Source organism: Barbus barbus (genome assembly GCF_936440315.1).
Source record: "Barbus barbus genome assembly, chromosome: 18".
NCBI classification, from domain to species: domain Eukaryota; kingdom Metazoa; phylum Chordata; class Actinopteri; order Cypriniformes; family Cyprinidae; genus Barbus; species Barbus barbus.
The window spans coordinates 22381115-22401998 of NC_136746.1; the positions used below are offsets into that span (position 1 = coordinate 22381115).

The window sequence follows — 20884 nt, forward strand, 5'->3', positions numbered from 1 at the left end:
CAAGGGTTAAGCCTAATCCTAGACTAAAATGAAAGTCTGAGCCGTTTCAACTGAAACACACTTCCACAGACTGATCTTAAAGTATATCAGTGCCTTTGATTTGTCTCAAGATGCAGTAAGGTTTTTTTCTAAGTACATTAATAAAAATTACTTTATCCTAATCGAACTGGCCTAATCCTGGCTTAGTCTGTGAAACCGGGCCATACAGTTTTAACAGCCAGGAAAAAATCTAATTTCATCAACCTGTGCCAAATTTCAACTCATGCTCAGCTCTAAAATATTGCACCAGCTACAGCTCTTTGTGAGCACAATTTCTTATTTTAAGAAAAGTAAAAGTGTGGGACTACTAGATCTTAAAAGTAAAATGAGGAAGTGAGGTGAAATTATTTTTTTTTAAATACTGAAGGGAAGTACCGAATCTGTGCCACCAAAAAAATTTAAGCTTTCAAAAAGTAAAGTATTAAAGCTGTTGCTCATGGGGACTCGCATCAAAGACAAAGGTTTGTTTGCAAACATTCATTTTTTATTAAATTATAATTGGTGAGAACAAATACAAATAACAAACAAACACAAATAATGAACACAAAGAACAATACACTAAAAACCATGCTTTTGCACTTTAAATAGCAGCTCATCACACAGTTCTGTGACATCTTTGACTTCTTTAGCCTGAAGAGAGAAAAGAGTCACATTATAGATGTTACGTAACTTTTTTAAAAGCAATTCAGAATTGCACTCAAAAGGACACCACTGTAAGAGTGACTTTCCTGTGTGCGCGCGTGTGCATTTACCTTTTGTTCCAGATCCTTTTCTAGGGACTGAACTTTCAGCTGTTCTCTTTTGAGCTGCACCTGCAGTGCTGCCACTTCTGCACCCTGTTTAGTACGAACCTCATTTATGGCCTTATTCGCACTAAAACAACATCAGTGCAATTAGTGACACTTCCAGGCATATTAATCAATTATGCAAGATTGTATTATCACATTCATAAGAGATAACGTGTTTCAGACTGCTTGATAAGCACATACTGATCTAGTTTCTCCTCAGCATGAGCCTTCAAAGCTTGATAACGCTTTTCTTCTTTCTGCAGTCTGTCCATGCAGTTCTGCGCATACTGCTTCAGAGTTTCCTCATTCTATAGAAGAGAAAGTGGCGCCAAAAAAAGTTACCATTATACACTAAAATAACATTGATTTGTGATGAAGTCTTGATTCAGAAGTCTAAAAAGCATACCTTTTTGAATCCCTCAATGACTTCCTTGCATCTGTCAAGGCGTTTGACAACGGAGGAAAAGGATCCCTCCAACTCATTCAAATCTTTGGACAGCTGGTCTTTTTCCTGGAGGACTCGCTCCAACTCAATTTTCGCCAAATCTTCCTTCTGTTTATGCTCATCTGTAAACACAGGAGTGTGTTATTATCTGACATACTGCCTTCAAAATAATTTACTGAATCTAATCAAACAACTGTCATACCGGTGATTTGAGTGATGGTGGCCTCAAATTCTGACACTATAAATCTGAAAAGAGAGGATAAGAGTTTTAGACTGGTGTGCTGTTCAAATGTCAGTCATGCATCAGGGATCCCACACAATTCTATTGATTCAGTAAATCACAACTAACTGGAAAAACACTTCAATCATTCATAAAGAACCCAGTGATTGACTCATTTGAGAATCAAACTGAAAAAAGACACTCAAATAAATTTGCTTACAATTCAAGAGTAACGACTATAAGCACTTCCATCATTGTCTAGCTCAGTTTAGTTTAAATAGTATCTGTGAAAACAAATTGACGATAAATCACGTGTAGAGGGGGGCAGTTCTCCTCTGGCCAGGATATTGTTTATTTATTGATTTAATTAAAATTTTAAAATGTATAAATGTTTTATATTTCTATTTTTATATTGTTGCAATTTCTAACAATAATAGTATTATCTAATTAGGCATTTTATTATATTTTTAGTTATTTTGTTTTATTGTATTTTTAGTCGAGGTCTTCACTGATATGTCCCCGGGGCTAATCCAGGTGTCCGGCCTCCGCCAACGATCAAGGCATCGTCTCCCGGCGCCAATCCACCATCTGATCATGTGAAAGTGTTTGTCTAATCAGAGACTTACAGCATATGCTGATTCTCCAGTTGCAGCTTCTCGATCTGAGTATTAAGCTCTTGTTGTCGTTCCTCCGCCTAAGAAAAGAAAATACAAAACAATTAGTGAGACCAATCAAACATACAGTATGTGCCAGTCATCTTGTGTGAGGCTATGGGAGCAAACCTGTCTCTCTGCTTTCTGTAATGCAGCATCCATGTCTCTCTGGCTGTACTTCAGAACCTCTATGATGGAGTCCTCAGTCTTCACTGGCTGTTTTAATGTGGGAACCAGCAAGTCCAGAACAGTTGGATCTGGCACCACAGTTTCCACTGCCTAGAGATTAACATACATTGTAAAATGGACTCCAATGTGCAAAAGACTGAATGTTTCAGTGCCTAGTCAGAATGTTAAAGATGCAAAACAAAGCACTGAATTTGTGTCATTATCTTACTGGTGGAGGCAGATCAGCCAGCAGCTTCACACTGTCACTGTGAGACTTCTGCTTTACTTCAGACTTTGCAGCCTCCATCATCCTAAAATGCACACAAAAAAAAGGTTTGCATGATCATTGTAATGTGTGCACTCTGGATTTTGATCACAATATAGATATGATCCGTTGCATTGGGCCATTTAACTACATTTGAAACCTGTTTGTAATATTTTCAACAAGGAGGGTTGAAGATTATGAAACATTAATATGAATGTTTGTGAAGACTGACCTAATGGCAAGAGAAGGCCGTGGCATGCTGAATCCAGAGATGCCACTGTCCATTCCAGTTTTCTTTGGACTCTCCTTCAACAGTGGGTCAAACTTCAAATACAGTGACTGCTTCCGCAAGGCTGACTCCTTGAACTATAAAAATAGTTTTATTATAGCACTGAACAACTGAAATGTTGCTTAATAAACAACGTACTCTACTATATTTGGAAAAAAATTATTAATGCATTACTCTCGCACTAACTGGGTTTATGAAAAGGCTCATAAAAGAAAAACTCACAGTGCTTGATCCAAACTGCTCCAGATAATCAATCTGCCCATCAAAGTCTCCCCCTGGCATGACTGAGAGAAAGAATGATATTGCTCACAATGTCAAAGGCTTGCGCTGGATGAGTCGGTGTAGTTCAAATACAAATGCAACCATGTATACTCACACAACGCTCCTGGCACAAACTCATCTTCACATGGTGCCGCCACACCAAGATCACAGGTCTGGTTCTGTAGATCCACTTTATATTCTGGTGTTGCCATGAGGTCTGGCACCTGTAACGCTGGATTCTGGGGTATGTTAGTGCTGGACACAGTGAATGACTCTACATCTTCTGCTGGCTAGTAAGAGAATGAGCATCAACATGGTCATAATTTTTGGAAATACAAACTTTGTTGAAATTTGTATATTTAAGACACTCTTACCCTCTTAGAGACAGGAAGATCAGTTTCTGCAATGTTTTCACTGGTTTCAGACACTGCTGGGGGAGAACTGAAGGAGAAAAAGGAAAGGTCTGAGCTCAACGATTATTTAAATGTATGCATTTGGCAGATGCTTTTATCCAAAGAAACATCTATTGCATTCAGGGCACATATTTAAAGTGCCCCCATTATGGATTTTTGAAAAATTACCTTTCATGCAGTGCGTAACAGCTCTTAGTGAATGAAAACTTTTATTTTTAATCTGAAAGCGCACCGTATAGTTATTGTCTGTCAAAAGAAAGATTTGACTCTGAATCATTGAAACGAGTGGTTTTTAAAACGAATCCCAAGCCGTTTCATGAAGTCAACATGAAACATTAGCATATTGCCCGCCCACTTGTCTTTTCGCATTTGTCTGAATGAAAGTGCAAATTCATTCTTTGCCACTAGATGCCGCTTTTGGATTGGTAAAATAGCTGTTTCCATGGTAACGCTGTACACAAAGCAGCACTGTGCTCACAAACCCTGCTTTATCATGCATTACAGGCATGATGAAATGAAAATCAGAATCAGAATCAGAAAGAGCTTTATTGCCAAGTGTGTTTGCACACATAAGGAATTTGTCTTGGTGTTATAAGCTTCCAGTACAGAAAGTACAAACATAGTGCAGACAACATATAATTAAGGTGATAAAGAACACTAATGAAGAGAATATACAATAATTAAGAATAACAATAGTAATAAAAATAAAAATATACAGAAAAGAGACATGACCATAGACAGAACTGTGAATGTGCATGTGTCCTATGTGCAGATGAAGGTTTGATGGGTTATTTACAGATGTACAGTACCGGGGTGTGTTATGTGTTGTTCAGGTGGGATACGGCCTGGGGGAAAAAACTGTTCTTGTGTCTGGCTGTTCTGGTGCTCAGTGATCTGTAGCGCCGGCCAGAGGGCAACAGTACAAAGAGAGAGTGAGCTGGGTGTGAGGGGTCCAGAGTGACTTTCTTAGCCCTTTTCCTCACTCTGGAGGTGTAAAGTTCTTGGAGGCTGGGCAGAGGGGCACCGATAATTCTCTCAGCAGTCCTAACTGTCCGTTGTAGTCTTCTGATGTCTGTTTTGGTAGCTGAACCAAACCAAACAGTTATAGAAGAACATAGGACAGACTCGATGATTGCAGAGTAGAACTGTTTCAGCAGCTCCTGAGGCAGGTTGAACTTCCTTAGCTGGCGGAGGAAATACAGCCTCTGCTGGGCCTTTTTCGCAATAGAGTCAATGTGATTGTCCCACTTCAGGTCCTGGGAGATGGTGGTGCCCAGGAATCTGAATGACTCTACTGAAGTCACAGTGCTGTTCATGATGGTGAGTGGGGGGAGAGCAGGGGGGTTTCTCCTGAAGTCCACTATCATCTCCACAGTTTTGAGCGTGTTCAGCTCCAGGTTGTTAAGACTGCACCAGACAGCCAGCTGCTCAACTTCCTGTCTGTAAGCAGACTCGTCACCATCCTTGATGAGGCCTATGACTGTAGTGTCGTCCGCAAACTTCAGGAGCTTGACAGAGGGGTCCTTTGATGTGCAGTCATTCGTGTAGAGGGAGAAGAGCAGTGGGGAGAGAACGCAACCCTGAGGGGCGCCAGTGCTGATGGTGAGAGTCCTGGATGTGAGTTTGCCCAGCCTCACTAGCTGCTGCCTGTCTGTCAGGAAGCTGGTGATCCACTGACAGATGGAGGAGGGCACAGAGAGCTGTCTCAGTTTGTCTGAGAGAAGGTCAGGTATGATGGTATTGAAGGCCGAGCTGAAGTCCACAAATAAGATCCTTGCATAATTCCCAGGTTTGTCGAGGTGTTGCAGGATGTAATGCAGTCCCATATTGACAGCGTCATCCACAGACCTGTTTGCTCTATAGGCAAACTGAAGAGGATCCAGCAAGGGTCTAGTGATGTCCTTCAGGTAGGCCAGGACCAGTCTCTCAAGTGACTTCATGACCACAGACGTGAGTGCGACAGGTCTGTAGTCATTAAGTCCAGTGATTTTGGGCTTTTTGGGGACGGGAATGATGGTGGAGCGTTTGAAGCAGCGGGGAACTTCACACAGCTCCAGAGATCTGTTGAAGATTTGTGTAAAGATGGGGGCCAGTTGGTCAGCACAGACTTTTAGACAGGCAGGTGAAATACCGTCTGGTCCTGAAGCTTTCCTAGATTTCTGTTTTCTGAAGACCCGGTTCACATCCTCTACACAGACTTTAAACGCAGGTAGAATGGTGGGGGAGGGAGTAAGGGGGGCTGCAGGGGGGGAAGGTGAATGTGTGAAGTGCAGATCAGAGCGGGTGCTGGGTGTCAATCTGGCCTTTTCAAATCGGCAGTAAAACACATTGAGATCGTCAGCCAGTTGTTGATTCTCCACAGACTGTGGGGGTGGTGTCTTGTACATGGTGATGTTCCTCAGACCAGTCCATACCGACGCCGGATCGTTGGCTGAAAGTTCTTTTTTCAACTTCTCAGAGTAGTTCTTTTTAGCCACTCTGATCTCCTTTGTTAGTCTGTTCCTGGCCTGGTTATACAAGATTTTATCCCCACTTCTGTAAGCGTCCTCTTTGGCCTGACGAAGCTGTTTGAGTTTCCCAGTAAACCACGGTTTATCATTATTGAATGATAAGAATGTCCTGGTGGGGATGCATATATCCTCACAGAAACTGATATATGATGTTACAGTCTCTGTGAGTTCATCCAGATCGGTGGCAGCGGCTTCAAAAACAGTCCAATCAGTGAGGTCAAAACAAGCTTTTAAATCTTGCTCTGCTTCATTAGTCCATCTCTTAACGGTTCTTAATACAGGCTTCGAAGATTTGAGTTTTTGCCTATAGGTCGGTATGAGATGAACCAAACAGTGATCAGAGAGCCCCAGAGCTGCCCGTGGGACAGAGTGATATGCATCTTTAATTATTGTGTAACAATGATCCAATATATTTATGTCTCTGGTGGGACATGTAACGTGCTGTCTGTATTTTGGCAGTTCGCGGGAGAGATTTGCTTTATTAAAATCTCCAAGAATGATTAAAAAAGAGTCCGGGTACCTTTGCTCTGTTTCAGATATTTGTTCAGCCAGCTGCTGCATCGCGGCGCTCACGCACGCGTCCGGAGGCACGTACCAAAATGAGACCAATCACCACAGATTAGCGTCATACAAAGGAGGGGTTTGGAAAAATGAATTGTTGAGCGAATTGTTTGGGAGTCGTTGAGCAAGTAAGGTAAAAAAAATGCATACAAAGACAATGAAAGTGTTTTTTTGACCTTACATGCATGTTAACCTGTTGTTGGGCACTCCCAAAACCAAAATATGAACATATTACCCATAATAGGGGCATTTTAACTAGTTCATGCATTCCCTGGGAATCAAACCCATTACCTCAACTTTCAGGATCAGAGCATACCTGTAGCTTAAAAGTAATTAGCCTATACAGATAAGAAATTGCATGTCTTATGTTTATACGAGCTGTACAAGTTCTAGTTTCTGTACCTGTGCTTTGGGTGGTCATCTTGTGCAGGGGCTTCAGGCTGGTCAACTTGTGCAAAAGCCTCAGGCTCCTGAACTGGAGCTGGTGCTTTCATCAAAACCGGGCTAGTCTGGACACCACGTGGTGGAGTTTTACCCATCGTAGCCTTTGTGCCAAAGGGGTTAAAGTTTTGGTCATCAAACTTGTCAAAATCAAAGGTGTAAGAACCTTTAGGTGGAGGAATATCTGCATGTTCCGTCTCCTCTGGATTATTTGGGGACAACTGCTTGGGTTCTGGTTCTTTCTTTTCTGTGGCTGGTGCAACAGGTTTTGCACCTGCAGGTCTTTTGACCCCAAGACGTTTCGGAGGAGGTTTGCGCTTGACTTCAGTGCCATCGTCAAAATTAAATTCTAGTAGCATCTGGTTCTCTTTAGGGGGTGCTGTAGATGAGGAACCCTCTGTGGCAGTGGAGTTCTCCTGAGGTGGTATGGAGGCATCTGAAAATGTTGGGACATCTGGGGTGTGGGCTGAAAGCTCTGGTTCTAGTTTAGCTTCTTGGCTTGGCGGGGGAGGATAGGAAACAACTGATGCCTTGCCAATTAGAGGAGAGTTTGGGATCTTTGAGCCACCAGTTTGGAATGGGTTGAGCGAGTCAAGATAGTCAAAATCCAAGTTGTAGGATCCCGCAGGGGGTCGTGCCAAATCCTGGGCTTCAGGCTGATCTTCCAAAACAGGAATCTGTTGTGACACTGGTGCTGGTTGAGTCATATCAGACTCCTCCACATCTGTGGCACTGTTTTCAATGTTGTCAGTCTTGATGATGACCGTGCCCTCTGCTGAAGATATGTTGGCAGAACATTCTGCAAGGGAATTCTCCACTGATGGGACAAAGGGAAGAGTCTCATCAAGTGCAGTGTCAGTCACCTCTGGAACCTCAGGCTGAGGTGCAGAAACGGGGGCTGCAGTTGTATCGGACTCCACAAGCTCTGATGTCCAAGACTCAGGTAAGGCAGAAGATTTATGAGGAGAATTCTGCATTGTACTGGACCCCTGGAAAGGGTTGATAGCATCTAGATTGTCAAGATCGAGGGTATAGGCACCTCTGCTCTGAACAGGTATATCATCAGAGTAGGCAACGCTGTTACTCTGCATGTCAATCAGTGTGGTGGAAGGGTTATTCAACAGTGAACTCCTGTAAAAAATTCAATTTTACATGTTAGTGGATTGCCATTTTTGTGTTAATAGATTACTATGAATGTTAATCATACATAAACTCTGAATGTTACTGCTTGTGAATGAACAATGATGATTAATTAAATGTTTTTAATAATTAAAACATGCTCATAAATATAGTTTTAAGTGTTTGTGGGCAGGTTATATCAATATCACTGGGTCTGAGGAAATGTGGGACATATGAATATGTACAAACAAACAGCAAGCTTAAAACAAGTTTCAAAAGTTGAGCTGCAGGAAATTTGCTCACTGGTCAGTAGAGGCCGTGAGAGTTTCCAATGCTTTACTGCTGTCCTCTTGGCTGGACGGCCTACTAGCACGGCTCGGGGACATGATCTTCTTTGTGACTGGGTCTCGCAGTGGAGTTTGAAAACAAACCTATACAAAAGCAACAAAGAACTATGTAAATCTTAACTAATACAGTAAACAAATGCTTAATAATATAACTACTGAAAAGAAAGATTAAAAAATAAAAGTGAAAAAAGTTAATACACCTACATGTAAACAAACATTTCAATATAAATGATGCCCTTTTCAACTTTCTACTCAAATAAAATTGAGTATAACTGCGTCCAACTAAAATAATCAGCACAATCGCTTTTAAAATTGATAAGTGTTTCTTAAGCACCAAATTAGCAAATTAGGCATGATTTCTGAAGGATCTTGTGAAACTGAAGACCGGAGTGACTGCTGAAACTTCATCTTTGCCATCAATGGAATAAATTATATTTTTAAATATTGAAATCTGAAACCGTTTATTACACAAAATAAAATCAGGAGCACACAAATTGCATGGAAACCGCTAGAAAACCCACCTTTGCTCCTCTATACGCAGTCCTGCTGATGTTGTCAGCCTGGGACTGCCGCAGGATAGAGGGCCTGCCAGTCAGCTGTTCCAACGCAAAAATGTCATAAGCAGCTTCAGAAGTGCTGTTCATCCATACAGCTCCCTGATTCTCCTTTAGCACCTCAGAACTCATACTGCAAAACAGAGACATAGAATATGACAACATGGGTTTTGGAAAGCCCCAGAGGCGGGCATCTGACCTTCTCAACCCAACACCCAGAGACCCTTCAAATCTGTTGCATTTCTTTTGAGCACCAGTATGAGATCAGACTAACCCACTGTGATTAATAACCCAAACATGTGATATCAACCGGTGCAATTCAGCCATGTGCTGAGGGAACAAAGTGGTTTTGTATCTGTGAAGGAATCATGCCTCAGAGAGATGTGCAAAGGTCATAACAGACAACCAGCAGATAACTAAGCATTTTGATGGTGGCAATATGGTCTTTGTGATTTGGATAATAGTGGCATATAGTCTACCAATGCTTGTTTTTAGGAGAATAAGGAGGAACAAGGAAGAGACTGATAAAGTTTTCAAAGAATCATTACCAATTTTGGCCTCATCTGTGCTTCCCTGGATTCTGCTCAACTATGTAGGACTGACAATAAGATTGTCAGCTTTGTAATGACAGGCACTTCTGACAGCTTCTCTCTTCTACAGTCTACCTGGACAGGTGATAAACAGCTCACCATCATAAATGACATTATCAGGTTGTAACCTGGACAGAGACAGATCTCAGACCAAGCCCTCAATCCTGTGCGAATGAAAGCAAGAAAGAAAGAAACCAAACAAGAACAGCCAGTGGACTGAGTGGGAAATTGAACCATTTCAAAATTAACTTATTAAACTAGTGAAACTTAAGGATTTTCCATCTAGTTTCCACTTAGACTAACAAGTGCCCAAACGGATGACAAGGCTGATTAGAAACTAATGACTGCTAAATGACTAAAGGTAAAGTAAAGAAACCAAAACATGAAACAACCATACATTTCAGTACAGGCAAAATACGAGCTTTTTTATTTGAAATACAATGTCTCTAAATCTCTAATAATGATCAAACAATTTATTTGTTATTATTGTTTAAATTATTACATTTGTGAACAGAACAAGAGTATAAATCCCTGCATAAAAACAGTTAACGTTATATTTAAACATGGCAGCATCATATGCGCTGTTATCAACGACCTAGTACGTTAGCTCTAACAAATCAGTCAATAACAACTACTTTTACTGTTCAGTATCGTCAAATATTTCATTATCGCCCTCGGTTTCCTAAAATACGTACCTTATTCAGGATGCTCAAATCTAACACATAACCCGTTTTCTTCTCCGAGAAAGACAACGTGACACACAGAGAAATTGCTGTGCGTTTATGACATTCACCCTGTTTGAAAACGTTCAAATTTAAACTGCGCGGTCTCAGCCAATGAAACGCAAGATTCTGCGCCTTTTAGGCGGGGCGATCATATGAATCGACCAATAGCAATGCGCGTCGCACAGTGTCGTTCTATTGGATGTTCTTTTGATAGACATCCAAATCATCCAATGGAAAAATCCTTTGAGACAGACAGCTTACCGTATAAAAATGTGTCCGCTGTTGCGTTTTAAATATTAAATATAAGTGTTTGTGTTGTTTTTGTCATAGAGTATTTCGCTCTAAACATTTGGGCTTTCCATTGATATTTTTAGATGTTACAATGTCACAATTTACTTTTATTATATATTTTTTTCAGTGCAATGAATGTGAACACAGTTTTGCAAATAAAGTAATATTGACAGAATTTTCATTTTTGGGTTAACTATCCCTTGAATGTAAAGCACTGAAAATAGATCCTCATTGTTGTGGATTTAAATAAACGAATACACGTGATCTGTAGACAATAAAACTGTTCATAATGGCACAAACAACAGAAACGATGAAGGGATCAGTGATTCAGTCGAGACTATTATTTATGCGTATTTTTCCACCAGAGGGCAGCATCGGATCAACTAATGCAGGGCTTGACATTAAGCATTCTAATGTGGGAAATTTGTCATTTACTTGTCCGAGTATAAAAGTTACTTGCCCGGAGAGAAAAAAAAAAGTCATTTTAATTGAGTTATAAATAATAATAAATAATAAAGTGTGATAATACTGTTATATTTTAAAATAAAAAGGGAGTATTAATTACAAATAAATACAATTATTTTATATTAAACTTAAAAATAAAATGCTTATATATATTTTTATATATATATATATATTCATTTTCAAACTTAAATGTATTTTTTTATTATTATTAGAGTTCAATTTAATCAGACAATTAGTATAATAAGACATTTGGGCTGTTACCAAACAAATGAAATCAGTATCAACAAAATTCATCTTTGCAATGCAGAGGAAACACAGAAACTGCATCTGAAGTGGAATAGATATATTTACCCACTGTTTAATGCAGCTCTAAGGGACATTGAATGCTTTAATCTGCAGTTACAAATGAATAAATCATGTTTTTACTCATAAAACGATTAAAACTGATATTTTGAAATATTAAAAAAATTAAAAAATACTGTAAATGTGAAATTAAAACCACCAGTAGGTGGCATCAAGTCACTGTTAAGAAGTGAATCATTGCGATTGAACCGAATCATTTAAACGATTGATTGATTCGTTCAGGAACGAATCACCGTCATGTTGCTCAGAGATGCAGAACAGTGCTTTCTTTGTTGTTGAAATAGCGCAAAAACACTAAATATGGTGTCTAAAACGTAAGTCTCTTAATGTTAACTTCTTGTTTATTGACCTGTTCACATTTGTAATCATGATGGTTTTTAGAGCAACAAAAAAAAAATGGCTCTCGATCTTCGTGTGAAACTATATGAAATTATATAAATATATACATTTCCCATATCTTGAATTTTCTGATCATTCTTCATGCATGGTAATACTGAATCATGAAAGAACGCACCCGCACGTGAGCTAGTCTAGACGACTTTACATTATGTATGCGTGCACTCTGTGTGTTTTGATTCTTGCAGTACACTCGATAAAACAACAATTACGAAATTATCTCAAACGATATATATCGCACACCCCTATAACAAAGGCTATATCATAAATAAAGGCAGTTATTATTGTTTTTGGTATTGACTTTTTCAAGTTTTTCAAGTCCGATTGGGCAAGTACATTTCTCTTTGACTTGCCCGACCAAAACATTCACTTGTCCCGGACAAGCGGACAAGCGTTAATGTCGAGCCCTGTAATGCATGGCTTTTGTGAGATCATCAATGGGTTGTTGAGATGAAAACGGAGACATTGCTTTTATATGTGTATAAGGAGGATGTTTATATATGGACTATGCATGTATATAAAATGATTATTAATGCGTTGCGGACTAAAGCTAATTTTATTTTATGCCAAAAAACTTGAAAAATCAGAGTATGGATGTGAAAAAAGCAAGAGCGAGTAAAAGAGGGAGGGCAGGGAAGAGAAGAGAATTACATAACAATAGCATGTTTGTGCTGAGGCCAGCCAGTGCACTCCCTCTCCCTCACACTACTGACCTATATACAGCAGACATCAGTCAAGGTGGCTGTATTTATTTATTTACATTACTTTAAAGCTATAAAATAAATATGCATTAAAAATCATTTAAGTACAGTTTTTATAGTACTTGCACAGTACAAAAATAAAATAAACTGTAAATATAAACCACAAAAGTACAGTTCTTGGTTTTGTATATGCTGAATAGATCCCATATCAGAAAATGCATGCAGATCCATAAGAGATTCAGTAGCACCTTTTTCCTCTCTTTTTTCCATTTTCTTTGGGGTAATTTAAAGCATTTGCCTAGCTGCCTATAACACACCCTCACATAAGAATTATTGTTTTATTGCCTTTTAGAAATTATGCATCTCTATACCTATTATATCCAGCTTGCACACAGAATTCCTGTAATTTAATACTGCATTCAGGCAAACTGTAAATGGCTTCAGTGATTATGCATTGACGTTATAGTGCAGTCGTGGTGCTGCTGATAATTGAAGCTTTGGTCTGATGGCTGGGAGTCTAAAATCTCATTAAAGACAAAACCCCAAATAGACAAAGACCCACACCAATCTAATGCCCAGCCCCCCAGCAACCCCCCACCCCACCCCCCCCAACAACAACATGTCTGAGATACAACCTCTTCAGCCAATCAAAGCGCACAGGGGCGGTTTCAAATGATGCCAGTGGGTCTAGATGAAGGGCTTCTCTATTCTTCTGAGGAGCATCCACACAATGCAACAGCTGTTTCTTACCAGCATGTACACAGAGACAAACCCCTGAAATCATAAAACCACTTAGGAATGTAATACACTGTAATACACACACACAACTCTGACAATTGCAGTTGTAAATAAAAAGATTGAGGTATATTTTACAAGAATATACCATTTCAGTTTTTCTTTTCCAAAATGTTTAATTCAATGTTTAATTTACTGTCTGATTCAATGCAATTTGTAACTAACTGCATGATTTTACTGTACATTTCTGTCATAGTCACCACTAATAACCTACTCCTAAATATAATGTAGAAATTCAACATTTTCTGTAAAGCTGCTCTGCAATGATTTGTTTCGTGAAAAGCACTATCAAGCGCTGAAATTTACTCAAAATTGTTTCTTTTTTTCAGTGCACTTTTATTTTATGTGCAAAAAATCAAGCACAGGCATCTATTTCCTGCATTTAAGGCAGCAATTTAATTTAGCTGTCGTTAATCAGATGTAATACAAGATAATCTTGATTTAATTAAAAGTCTTCCAATAATAAGGATGGCCCAATGACTCAAGGGCCAGTGAAAGTTTCGACAATTATTAAATAGGTCACTATGTCTTACATCTTTTTGGCATGCATTTAGAGTCAGCATGAGATTTAAGTGTGGCCGACTATGAATACAATCATATTGTATGCATTTCTGAGTGAAATGTCTATCAAATAAGAGATAAATCTGTGTTGCATACTGGTATACAAGCAGATCTGAATGCAGTTGGTTAAACTGAAATGTAAAAAAAAAAAAAACTGTTCTAAAAAATTAATGCACGGATGAATCATTTACAATAACACCAGTAACATGTATTAAATATGTAAAGGGTCTATTATGATTTTGTGTCAATGGCATCTAATAGTGTGTATATATATTTGGGTGGCAAACCGAAGATGTGTATTGCAGCCAGATGGCTTTAGTGTTTAAACCAATGAGATTAAGGTTAATTCAGATCAGACATTTGAGCCAAAAACACACCCAATAAAGGCTGTTGCTGATTTAGTTAGAAAAGCAATTTTTGGACAAGTAGATTCTGAGTTTCAGAGCAAGTAAAATGCAATAAACTTGCTTCTGTGCCACACCCAGACCAAAACGTTCACAGACAGTGAGGTGAGAGAGACTGAGAGAGGGAGAGACATAAACACTGCCTGTTCTCCATGTAACTGCAGTTACATAACTCTCTGACAAAGAGAAAAAGAGAAGTGAAAGAGATTGAAGAGAGAAAGAAACACAGACAGGGATTAGGAAGTGTGAATGAAATAAGTGAGTGTGTGTGGCATAGATTAGCTTCATTAGGTCACCGGTTGTTTAGAGCTGTCTGACTTCCTGTGATTCTATAAGAATGGAATCTGGGTCAGTGGTTGGCAGCGATGGTGCCGGTATGGGCTGTATGTCTGAGAGAGAGAGAGACACTGTTTATGTGTGGATTATTATGCAATAGACTTTGAATAAAAGGGAAAAGGGAGTGATATGACATTTTTAGCACTGATGGAAAATAAACACACCGGTAATAGCTGCACCATAACCAAAATGTCTAGTAAAGTTACAACTTTTAACAGTGGGAACAGCACACAACCCAGTAGCAGGCAAGTTTCATATCTAACTTCACCCATAACACTTCTTACTCTTTTTTTTTTTTTTTTTTTTTTCACCATAAAACAGTAAAACATTAATACTGTTAAATGTTATCACAATTAAAAAATTAAATTATTAGAATTATTTAAAATTGAAATTTCAGCAACCATTACTGCAGTCCTCAGTGTCGTGTCACAAGATCCTTCTCAAATCGTTCTAATATGCTGATTTGGTGTTCAAGAAACATTTATTATCAGTACAGAAAACTATTGTGCTGCTTAATACGTTTGTGGCAACCATACAACTTTTTTTTCAGGATGTTTTGATGAAGTTTAAAAGAACAGCATTTATTTGAAATAGAAAGTTCTGCAACACAAACTAATCCCAATGTGGTGAAGAAATTCAAATACACAGGAAAAGTCATAGGGCTGCTTGCATCACTTCCTCTTTTGGCTTCCTGCATCCCAAAATGCACCTCTTCCACTTCTGCAGATTGAAGAATTCATTTGAACAAATGAGACAAGTGTGATTGCATTTAAAGTACGTGTGAGTGAATGAATAAGCTTCCGTATGCGACAGACAAATTTTGCTTTTATTCAAATTGTAAGTAAAATGATACTCCCATAAGCACAAGTGAGTTTTCACACCTCTACAGTCACGGTTTAACCTGTTGTTCAGGATAACGGGGGTAGAGGTGATTTTTGAACTACCTGTTTTTCAGTAAATATCCAGGCTACTTCCCCTTTCTGCTTTAACAGCAGGCACACAGAGGCAAGGATCTGAAAAACTCCTCTTTACATTAGCCTTAATCGTTTTGCTGCACAAGACTGATTAAATAGCGCAAGACAAACATCTAATTTCGGATGAATCGGGAACTTAAGCTTAAACCACATTTTTATTAGTTGGATTTTGTTCAGTTGCTTTAATGGAATTATGCCACTTTTGCTAGATCAGGAACGGGAAAGAATCTTAAGTTAGTTATTTGACAAGTGTTAGTTGTGGACCCAGGTTCTGGCATTTCAGAAAACACTGTGTACTTGAGAAAATGTGCTGAGAAGCCCAAATTTCATTAAAACAAACATAACATGGAAAGCCACTTGTCATTTTAAATGCTTTATTCTTTAACAAAATAGAATCTCTGTGCAGTTTGAGAGTAGATACAGGAGGAGAACATCCTCTGAATACAGTATTTACAGCAGATTTTGTACAGATCATGTTATGAACAAGACATTTTAAATTTTCTACACTTGTTCGAACACCATGCTCCCCTCACATTATACACCCTACACACCACCCACATGCATACAAACACCACCCACCCATCTCGCTACGGAGGTAAATTCATCAATATAACTTCCTCTGCATCGCCATCCGCTGAGGTTTATAAAGGCATTGCATGTGCACATTTGTCATCGTCTCCTTACACAAAGTTCTCCACATCTCAACTAAAGTTGAAAGCCCAGCACATACATGTACAGATCCCTTCAAGAAGGGCATAGTTCAGTGTGGTTTTAAAGACCTCCCTGCAGTGTTTTAAGTGTCATTTCAGTGAATGACAATGAGTTCTCGTCCATGAGCTTTGGAAATATTGTGCCGAGTTAATGCAGACTACTTGTTCTTTAGGAGTTCTGTAATACGCTGATCCTGCGGAGAAGCTGTTGTCGTTTGGCTTTGAGTTTTCTCTTCTCCTGAGCTTGACGCCGTTGGCTCGTGTGCAGCTGCAGCAAGTATTCCGTCGCCTGCGTCAGAATCGCCACCTTCGAGGTCTTTGAGGACACAGACAGACCTGGAATCTCCTCCCGTAGCGCCTGGAACCTCGAGCGAAGGTCGTCTCTCCTCTTTCTCTCCAGAAAGTTCCGACGCTGCTCGTTGGAGTCCTCAGAGTCTGATGTGGCAGGTGAAGAAAGTGGAGATGAGGGAGAGGATGAAGGCTCCAGACGTGGCCGTTTGCTCACAGACTCCATCTCATCAAAGTCATCCTCAGGATCCGTGTCAGGGGAGGGGGCAGCGTAATTGTGCTGTTGCCGATGCAGAGACACGTGGAAGCGCTTGGGACATGGTCCAAATGGATCAGCACTCACTGTAATGGTAACTGGCGTACGGCGACTTGGAGGGCGGCCACGCTTTGGTCGGTTGTCTATTGTCACAACGTCAATCTCGTCATCATCCTCATAGTCATCTGAGGCAACAAAACATTTGGCACATTTAGCAAAAACGTTTAAAGTCAATTGAGATATCTTTTCCAAATGCAAAAACACTTGATCAGACGCAAAAACACTCAAACTAAAAAACAATCAATGCATCTACTGCATAGAAGTGAACCTGTGTGTTGTCAGTTTATACACTTCACCTCGATAAGTCAATCTGTTGAATGTTTTATGGTTCTTGGCAAGGAAGTTGCATGCCATCTCTACAGCTACATGAGCTGCTTTCATTTTATTTTTTCAACTTCTGGGGTCATATTAAAATGGCAAAACTTTTTTAAACTATCAAGTTACTTCTAAGATTCAATATAATAAAGAATAATTCCCAAAACTGATTTGGATGTGTGGGCACTGGGCAGCACTGTTAGCGAAAACTATTAAAAATGGCTTTCGTAACTAAAATAGTACAAATAAAATAGATTTAAACTTTAATAATAAATGCTGTCTTGACAACCTGCTATAAAAGATATAATAAAATTGTATATAAATATTAAATATAAAGCCAGAAAGTTCTCTTTATACAGAAACTTTTCATTACCTTGCCTGCAGCAAAAATTGAGACATTAAGTGTCTCTGGTGAAAGGAGCACAGTTTCCCCTCGCATAGAAATAAAACTATAGGAGTGGAGTTGAAATGGACTACAGTTCTTTGGGGAAATGTATGGCATCCGCTCCACTAACTCACAATCCACATCGGCTTTTAATCGGCAAGTGGCTTTGGCTTCTTGAACAATTTTCTTTGGAGATCTACAACTAGCCAACTGTCAAATTTGGTCTGAATCAAGTTACATATTTATTCCTTGGTTAACTTCCATCTTAACACATGGTATACAGCAGACCATCACCGCATTGTCTCCGCAAGTGCATATCAATTCATGCCACCAATACTGGGAGGTAATCACATGTAGCCTCTTACCGGATGAATCCGAGCGACACTCAGAACCGGAGGAGCCCGCAGCCACTTTCTTATTATGCGGGACAGGGACAGGGAGCTCCAGGACTGCGGCGGGGTTCACACACTGTGCCGCCTGGGTCCCGGTCACGGGCGTGCCCGATGCGGCACGAGCAGCTTTCTGTGCGCTCGAGGTCTGAATCTGAGCGGTCACCGGAGCTCGCTCGCCATGAGCCACTTTTTCCAGCCGGTGACTCGTGGAAAAACCGCTCCACATGCAGTCTTTGATAACGATGGAGCCCAGATTCTCAAAAATGTCCAGTGGGTCGAACTTGTGCAGCCCCTCGTACTCCTCATCACATGTTAACACCTTTGGCTGTGTCCACCCGAGCCGGTCTCCCGGTAACGACAGGAGCCAGTCTCCATCTAGCGTCCTTGAGGGCGACATGGGTGGGGTGGGAAGCAGCTCGAATTTCTTCCATATATCCTCGCTCGGGGCAGTAGACTTAAAGAAATCCTCCTCGGTGTCCATCTCGTCGTAAAAGTAGTGCTCCATGTCCCAGCCGTACAGTGTGTGAGTGTTGACTCCAGGCATTGCTGCAGAACTTCTACAAGATTATCTGGGAAGACAACGAGTTATCAGATCAAATGATGCCTGCCCACGTGGAGTTCAACTACGTCGCAATGCACAAGCAAAACGCACTCCCTTAATTGCACGTGCTCACTCAATGCATTGCTTAAATTCACAATATACTTAAAGCACATTTGCGATGCTAAAAAGCACAATATTTACATGCAAACAATCATTAAATGCATTGCAAACGCGATTTATAAACCTAAACTTATGCTGGCGATTTATCAAATGCATAAAACAGAATATTTCTGCAGCACATGCATAACTACAGATAATCGCATATAACAAGTATTTGTGCAGCACCAAAACAACCAAAGTAACAAGTCAAGTTTATTGACACTAACAGGAAATTATAACCAACCACTGCAGATTGCAAGTCCCACAGACACCAACGGTTGCGATGTGACTGTAGTAAGTTACTCTATTACTCCCATAAAGATTAGACGCAGTAACAAGGGGGTAAAGGGATCCACAGAATCCAGGAAATGTTCAACAGCCCTCGCGTTCACGCAAAAGTTTACCGTGAAATAAACTTTGAATTCATGCCAGATCAAGTTAATGGTATTCTGATGTAAAAACGCACTCACCATGGGGTCGCAGACCTGCAAAGTCCAAGCAGAGTCTACGGGACGCGCAGAACAAAGAAGCGCAGCGTCCGGTAGAACTCCGGTACACACGCGCTCACTAAACAATAGTGCGCTTCTCCAGCCGCCTTTGTTTTACGGCCGTTTAACCTGAACAACGAGTAAAGTTTTTTTTTTTTCTTCCCTGCGGAAATAAAGCGGGTGTCCGGTTACAACGGCAGTAACGATCGATCCGCGTGGTGCAGTGCAGCCGCACCCTCCCCAAGCCCGCTGCCTGTAAAGTGCTTTCGCGCCAGATCTGCGTCTTTGTGTGAGAGAGCTCAGCGTGGACCCACCCACCGGAGGCGTTGGCGGGGAGAGCGTGTGAACCGCCGCTTATTGTGAATGTGATGAAGGCAATTTGCAGCACTAAAATAAGCATTTGAATGAAAATAGAAGCCTCTACGTCACTACTCCAATCTAATCACGATTGAGTTGATGCGTTCATCTAATTGTCTACTCATGCATAAAGGACTAATCAATATGTGTCTGAACTGACGAGACAAAGACGCAAACACCGCACTTCGTTATATTAAAGCATCTGTTGAAAAAATGCAACAGATTCTTTTAAATGAGTTTTGTAAAGCACATATTTATTAACATGATTAAATTATATTAAACAACACAAAAGTGTTGCAGACAGGAAAAGATACAGTAGAACTTAAAAAAGTTCTGTAAAACAGTAACTTCAAAGCCATGCAATATAGAAAAAATAACATTCATTAAAAAATATTAAAAATATTACCAGATTTGAGGTGTCACTGATTCTTGTTTTGAATCCTGGTATAAAAGAAGCTACAAAACTTAATGAAATTTTTCACATTTTTCCCCTTGCCTATTAAATCATCACCAGTCAAATAAACAAAAATAAATTTCCTGGTGTAAAATTTTAGGTGGTGGGGATTTTAGCAAAAAAGTCCCAAACAATTTTTTTACAAAAAGATTATATGGTGAAACTTTACTTAAAGCCTTCATGTATAATGCATTATAAAGGGTTATTAAAGGGTATAATGCATTATAATTATCCATAATGTGTGTTCTTGCAGAGGATGCATATAAACCGCCTTTTAATTAACAGAGTAGAATAATCATGGCTGATAGTAAGACATGCAAACATAAAAGAAAACCAAACTGGACGCAAGAACAGCTGTTACTTCTTGCTCAACTGGTTAATGAAAAGGATATAATCAAAGGAAAATTTGTTGAGTTGAGATAACCTCCAAACCTTAAAGATGATACCATTTTAAAGGCTCATTATGGTCAAATGTTTCCTTACAGTTTAAGATGTTTTGTGAATACGGGCCCTGTTATATAAGTCTGGTCAGTCAAAACAGCCAGTCAAGTGGTCAAAAAGCTTATAGTGAGCAGTACTTACACAAAGAACCCCCACACCTCTCAAGAAGCACATGTACTCAACTCAGACTGCGTTAGGGCGCCTCCTACTGCATAAAGGATATATGACAGTTCATTGCATGAAAGAAACAAAAGATTTTCCTCTCATTCTTCCATCCCCCATTCAGAAAGAAAGCTCATACTCTCTTATTTCCTGCCGGGAGTGTTTGCATATAAATTGCATAATACTAACAGTAATGAAATGC

General features: G+C 39.8%; 2 protein-coding genes across 4 annotated transcripts; both read right to left on the minus strand.

The window, feature by feature from the left end:
* Nucleotides 1-504: 504 nt before the first annotated feature.
* Nucleotides 505-10486, minus strand: LOC306884146 (transforming acidic coiled-coil-containing protein 3-like). Of its 3 annotated transcripts, none has more exons than XM_079439841.1 (17): nt 10359-10486; nt 9622-9827; nt 9041-9206; nt 8476-8603; nt 7015-8184; nt 3503-3569; nt 3244-3418; nt 3090-3151; nt 2811-2944; nt 2543-2624; nt 2275-2424; nt 2119-2186; nt 1475-1518; nt 1234-1394; nt 1029-1135; nt 792-912; nt 505-669 (listed from the first exon to the last, which is right to left on the minus strand). In XM_079439841.1, exons 3-17 carry the CDS (start codon nt 9203-9205, stop codon nt 598-600), a joined length of 2706 nt encoding a protein of 901 aa, XP_079295967.1. In that variant the 5' UTR covers nt 9206; nt 9622-9827; nt 10359-10486; the 3' UTR covers nt 505-597. The 3 variants fall into 3 exon arrangements, with proteins under 3 accessions (XP_079295967.1, XP_079295968.1, XP_079295966.1); XM_079439842.1 differs by having other exon boundaries at nt 9622-9738; nt 10359-10469; XM_079439840.1 differs by lacking the exon at nt 9622-9827.
* Nucleotides 10487-16027: 5541 nt separating this feature from the next.
* On the minus strand, nt 16028-19744 carry LOC306883896 (protein L-Myc-1a). Its single transcript, XM_079439401.1, has 3 exons — nt 19251-19744; nt 18054-18649; nt 16028-17113 (listed from the first exon to the last, which is right to left on the minus strand). Exons 2-3 carry the CDS (start codon nt 18622-18624, stop codon nt 16554-16556), a joined length of 1131 nt encoding a protein of 376 aa, XP_079295527.1. The 5' UTR covers nt 18625-18649; nt 19251-19744; the 3' UTR covers nt 16028-16553.
* Nucleotides 19745-20884: the final 1140 nt, after the last annotated feature.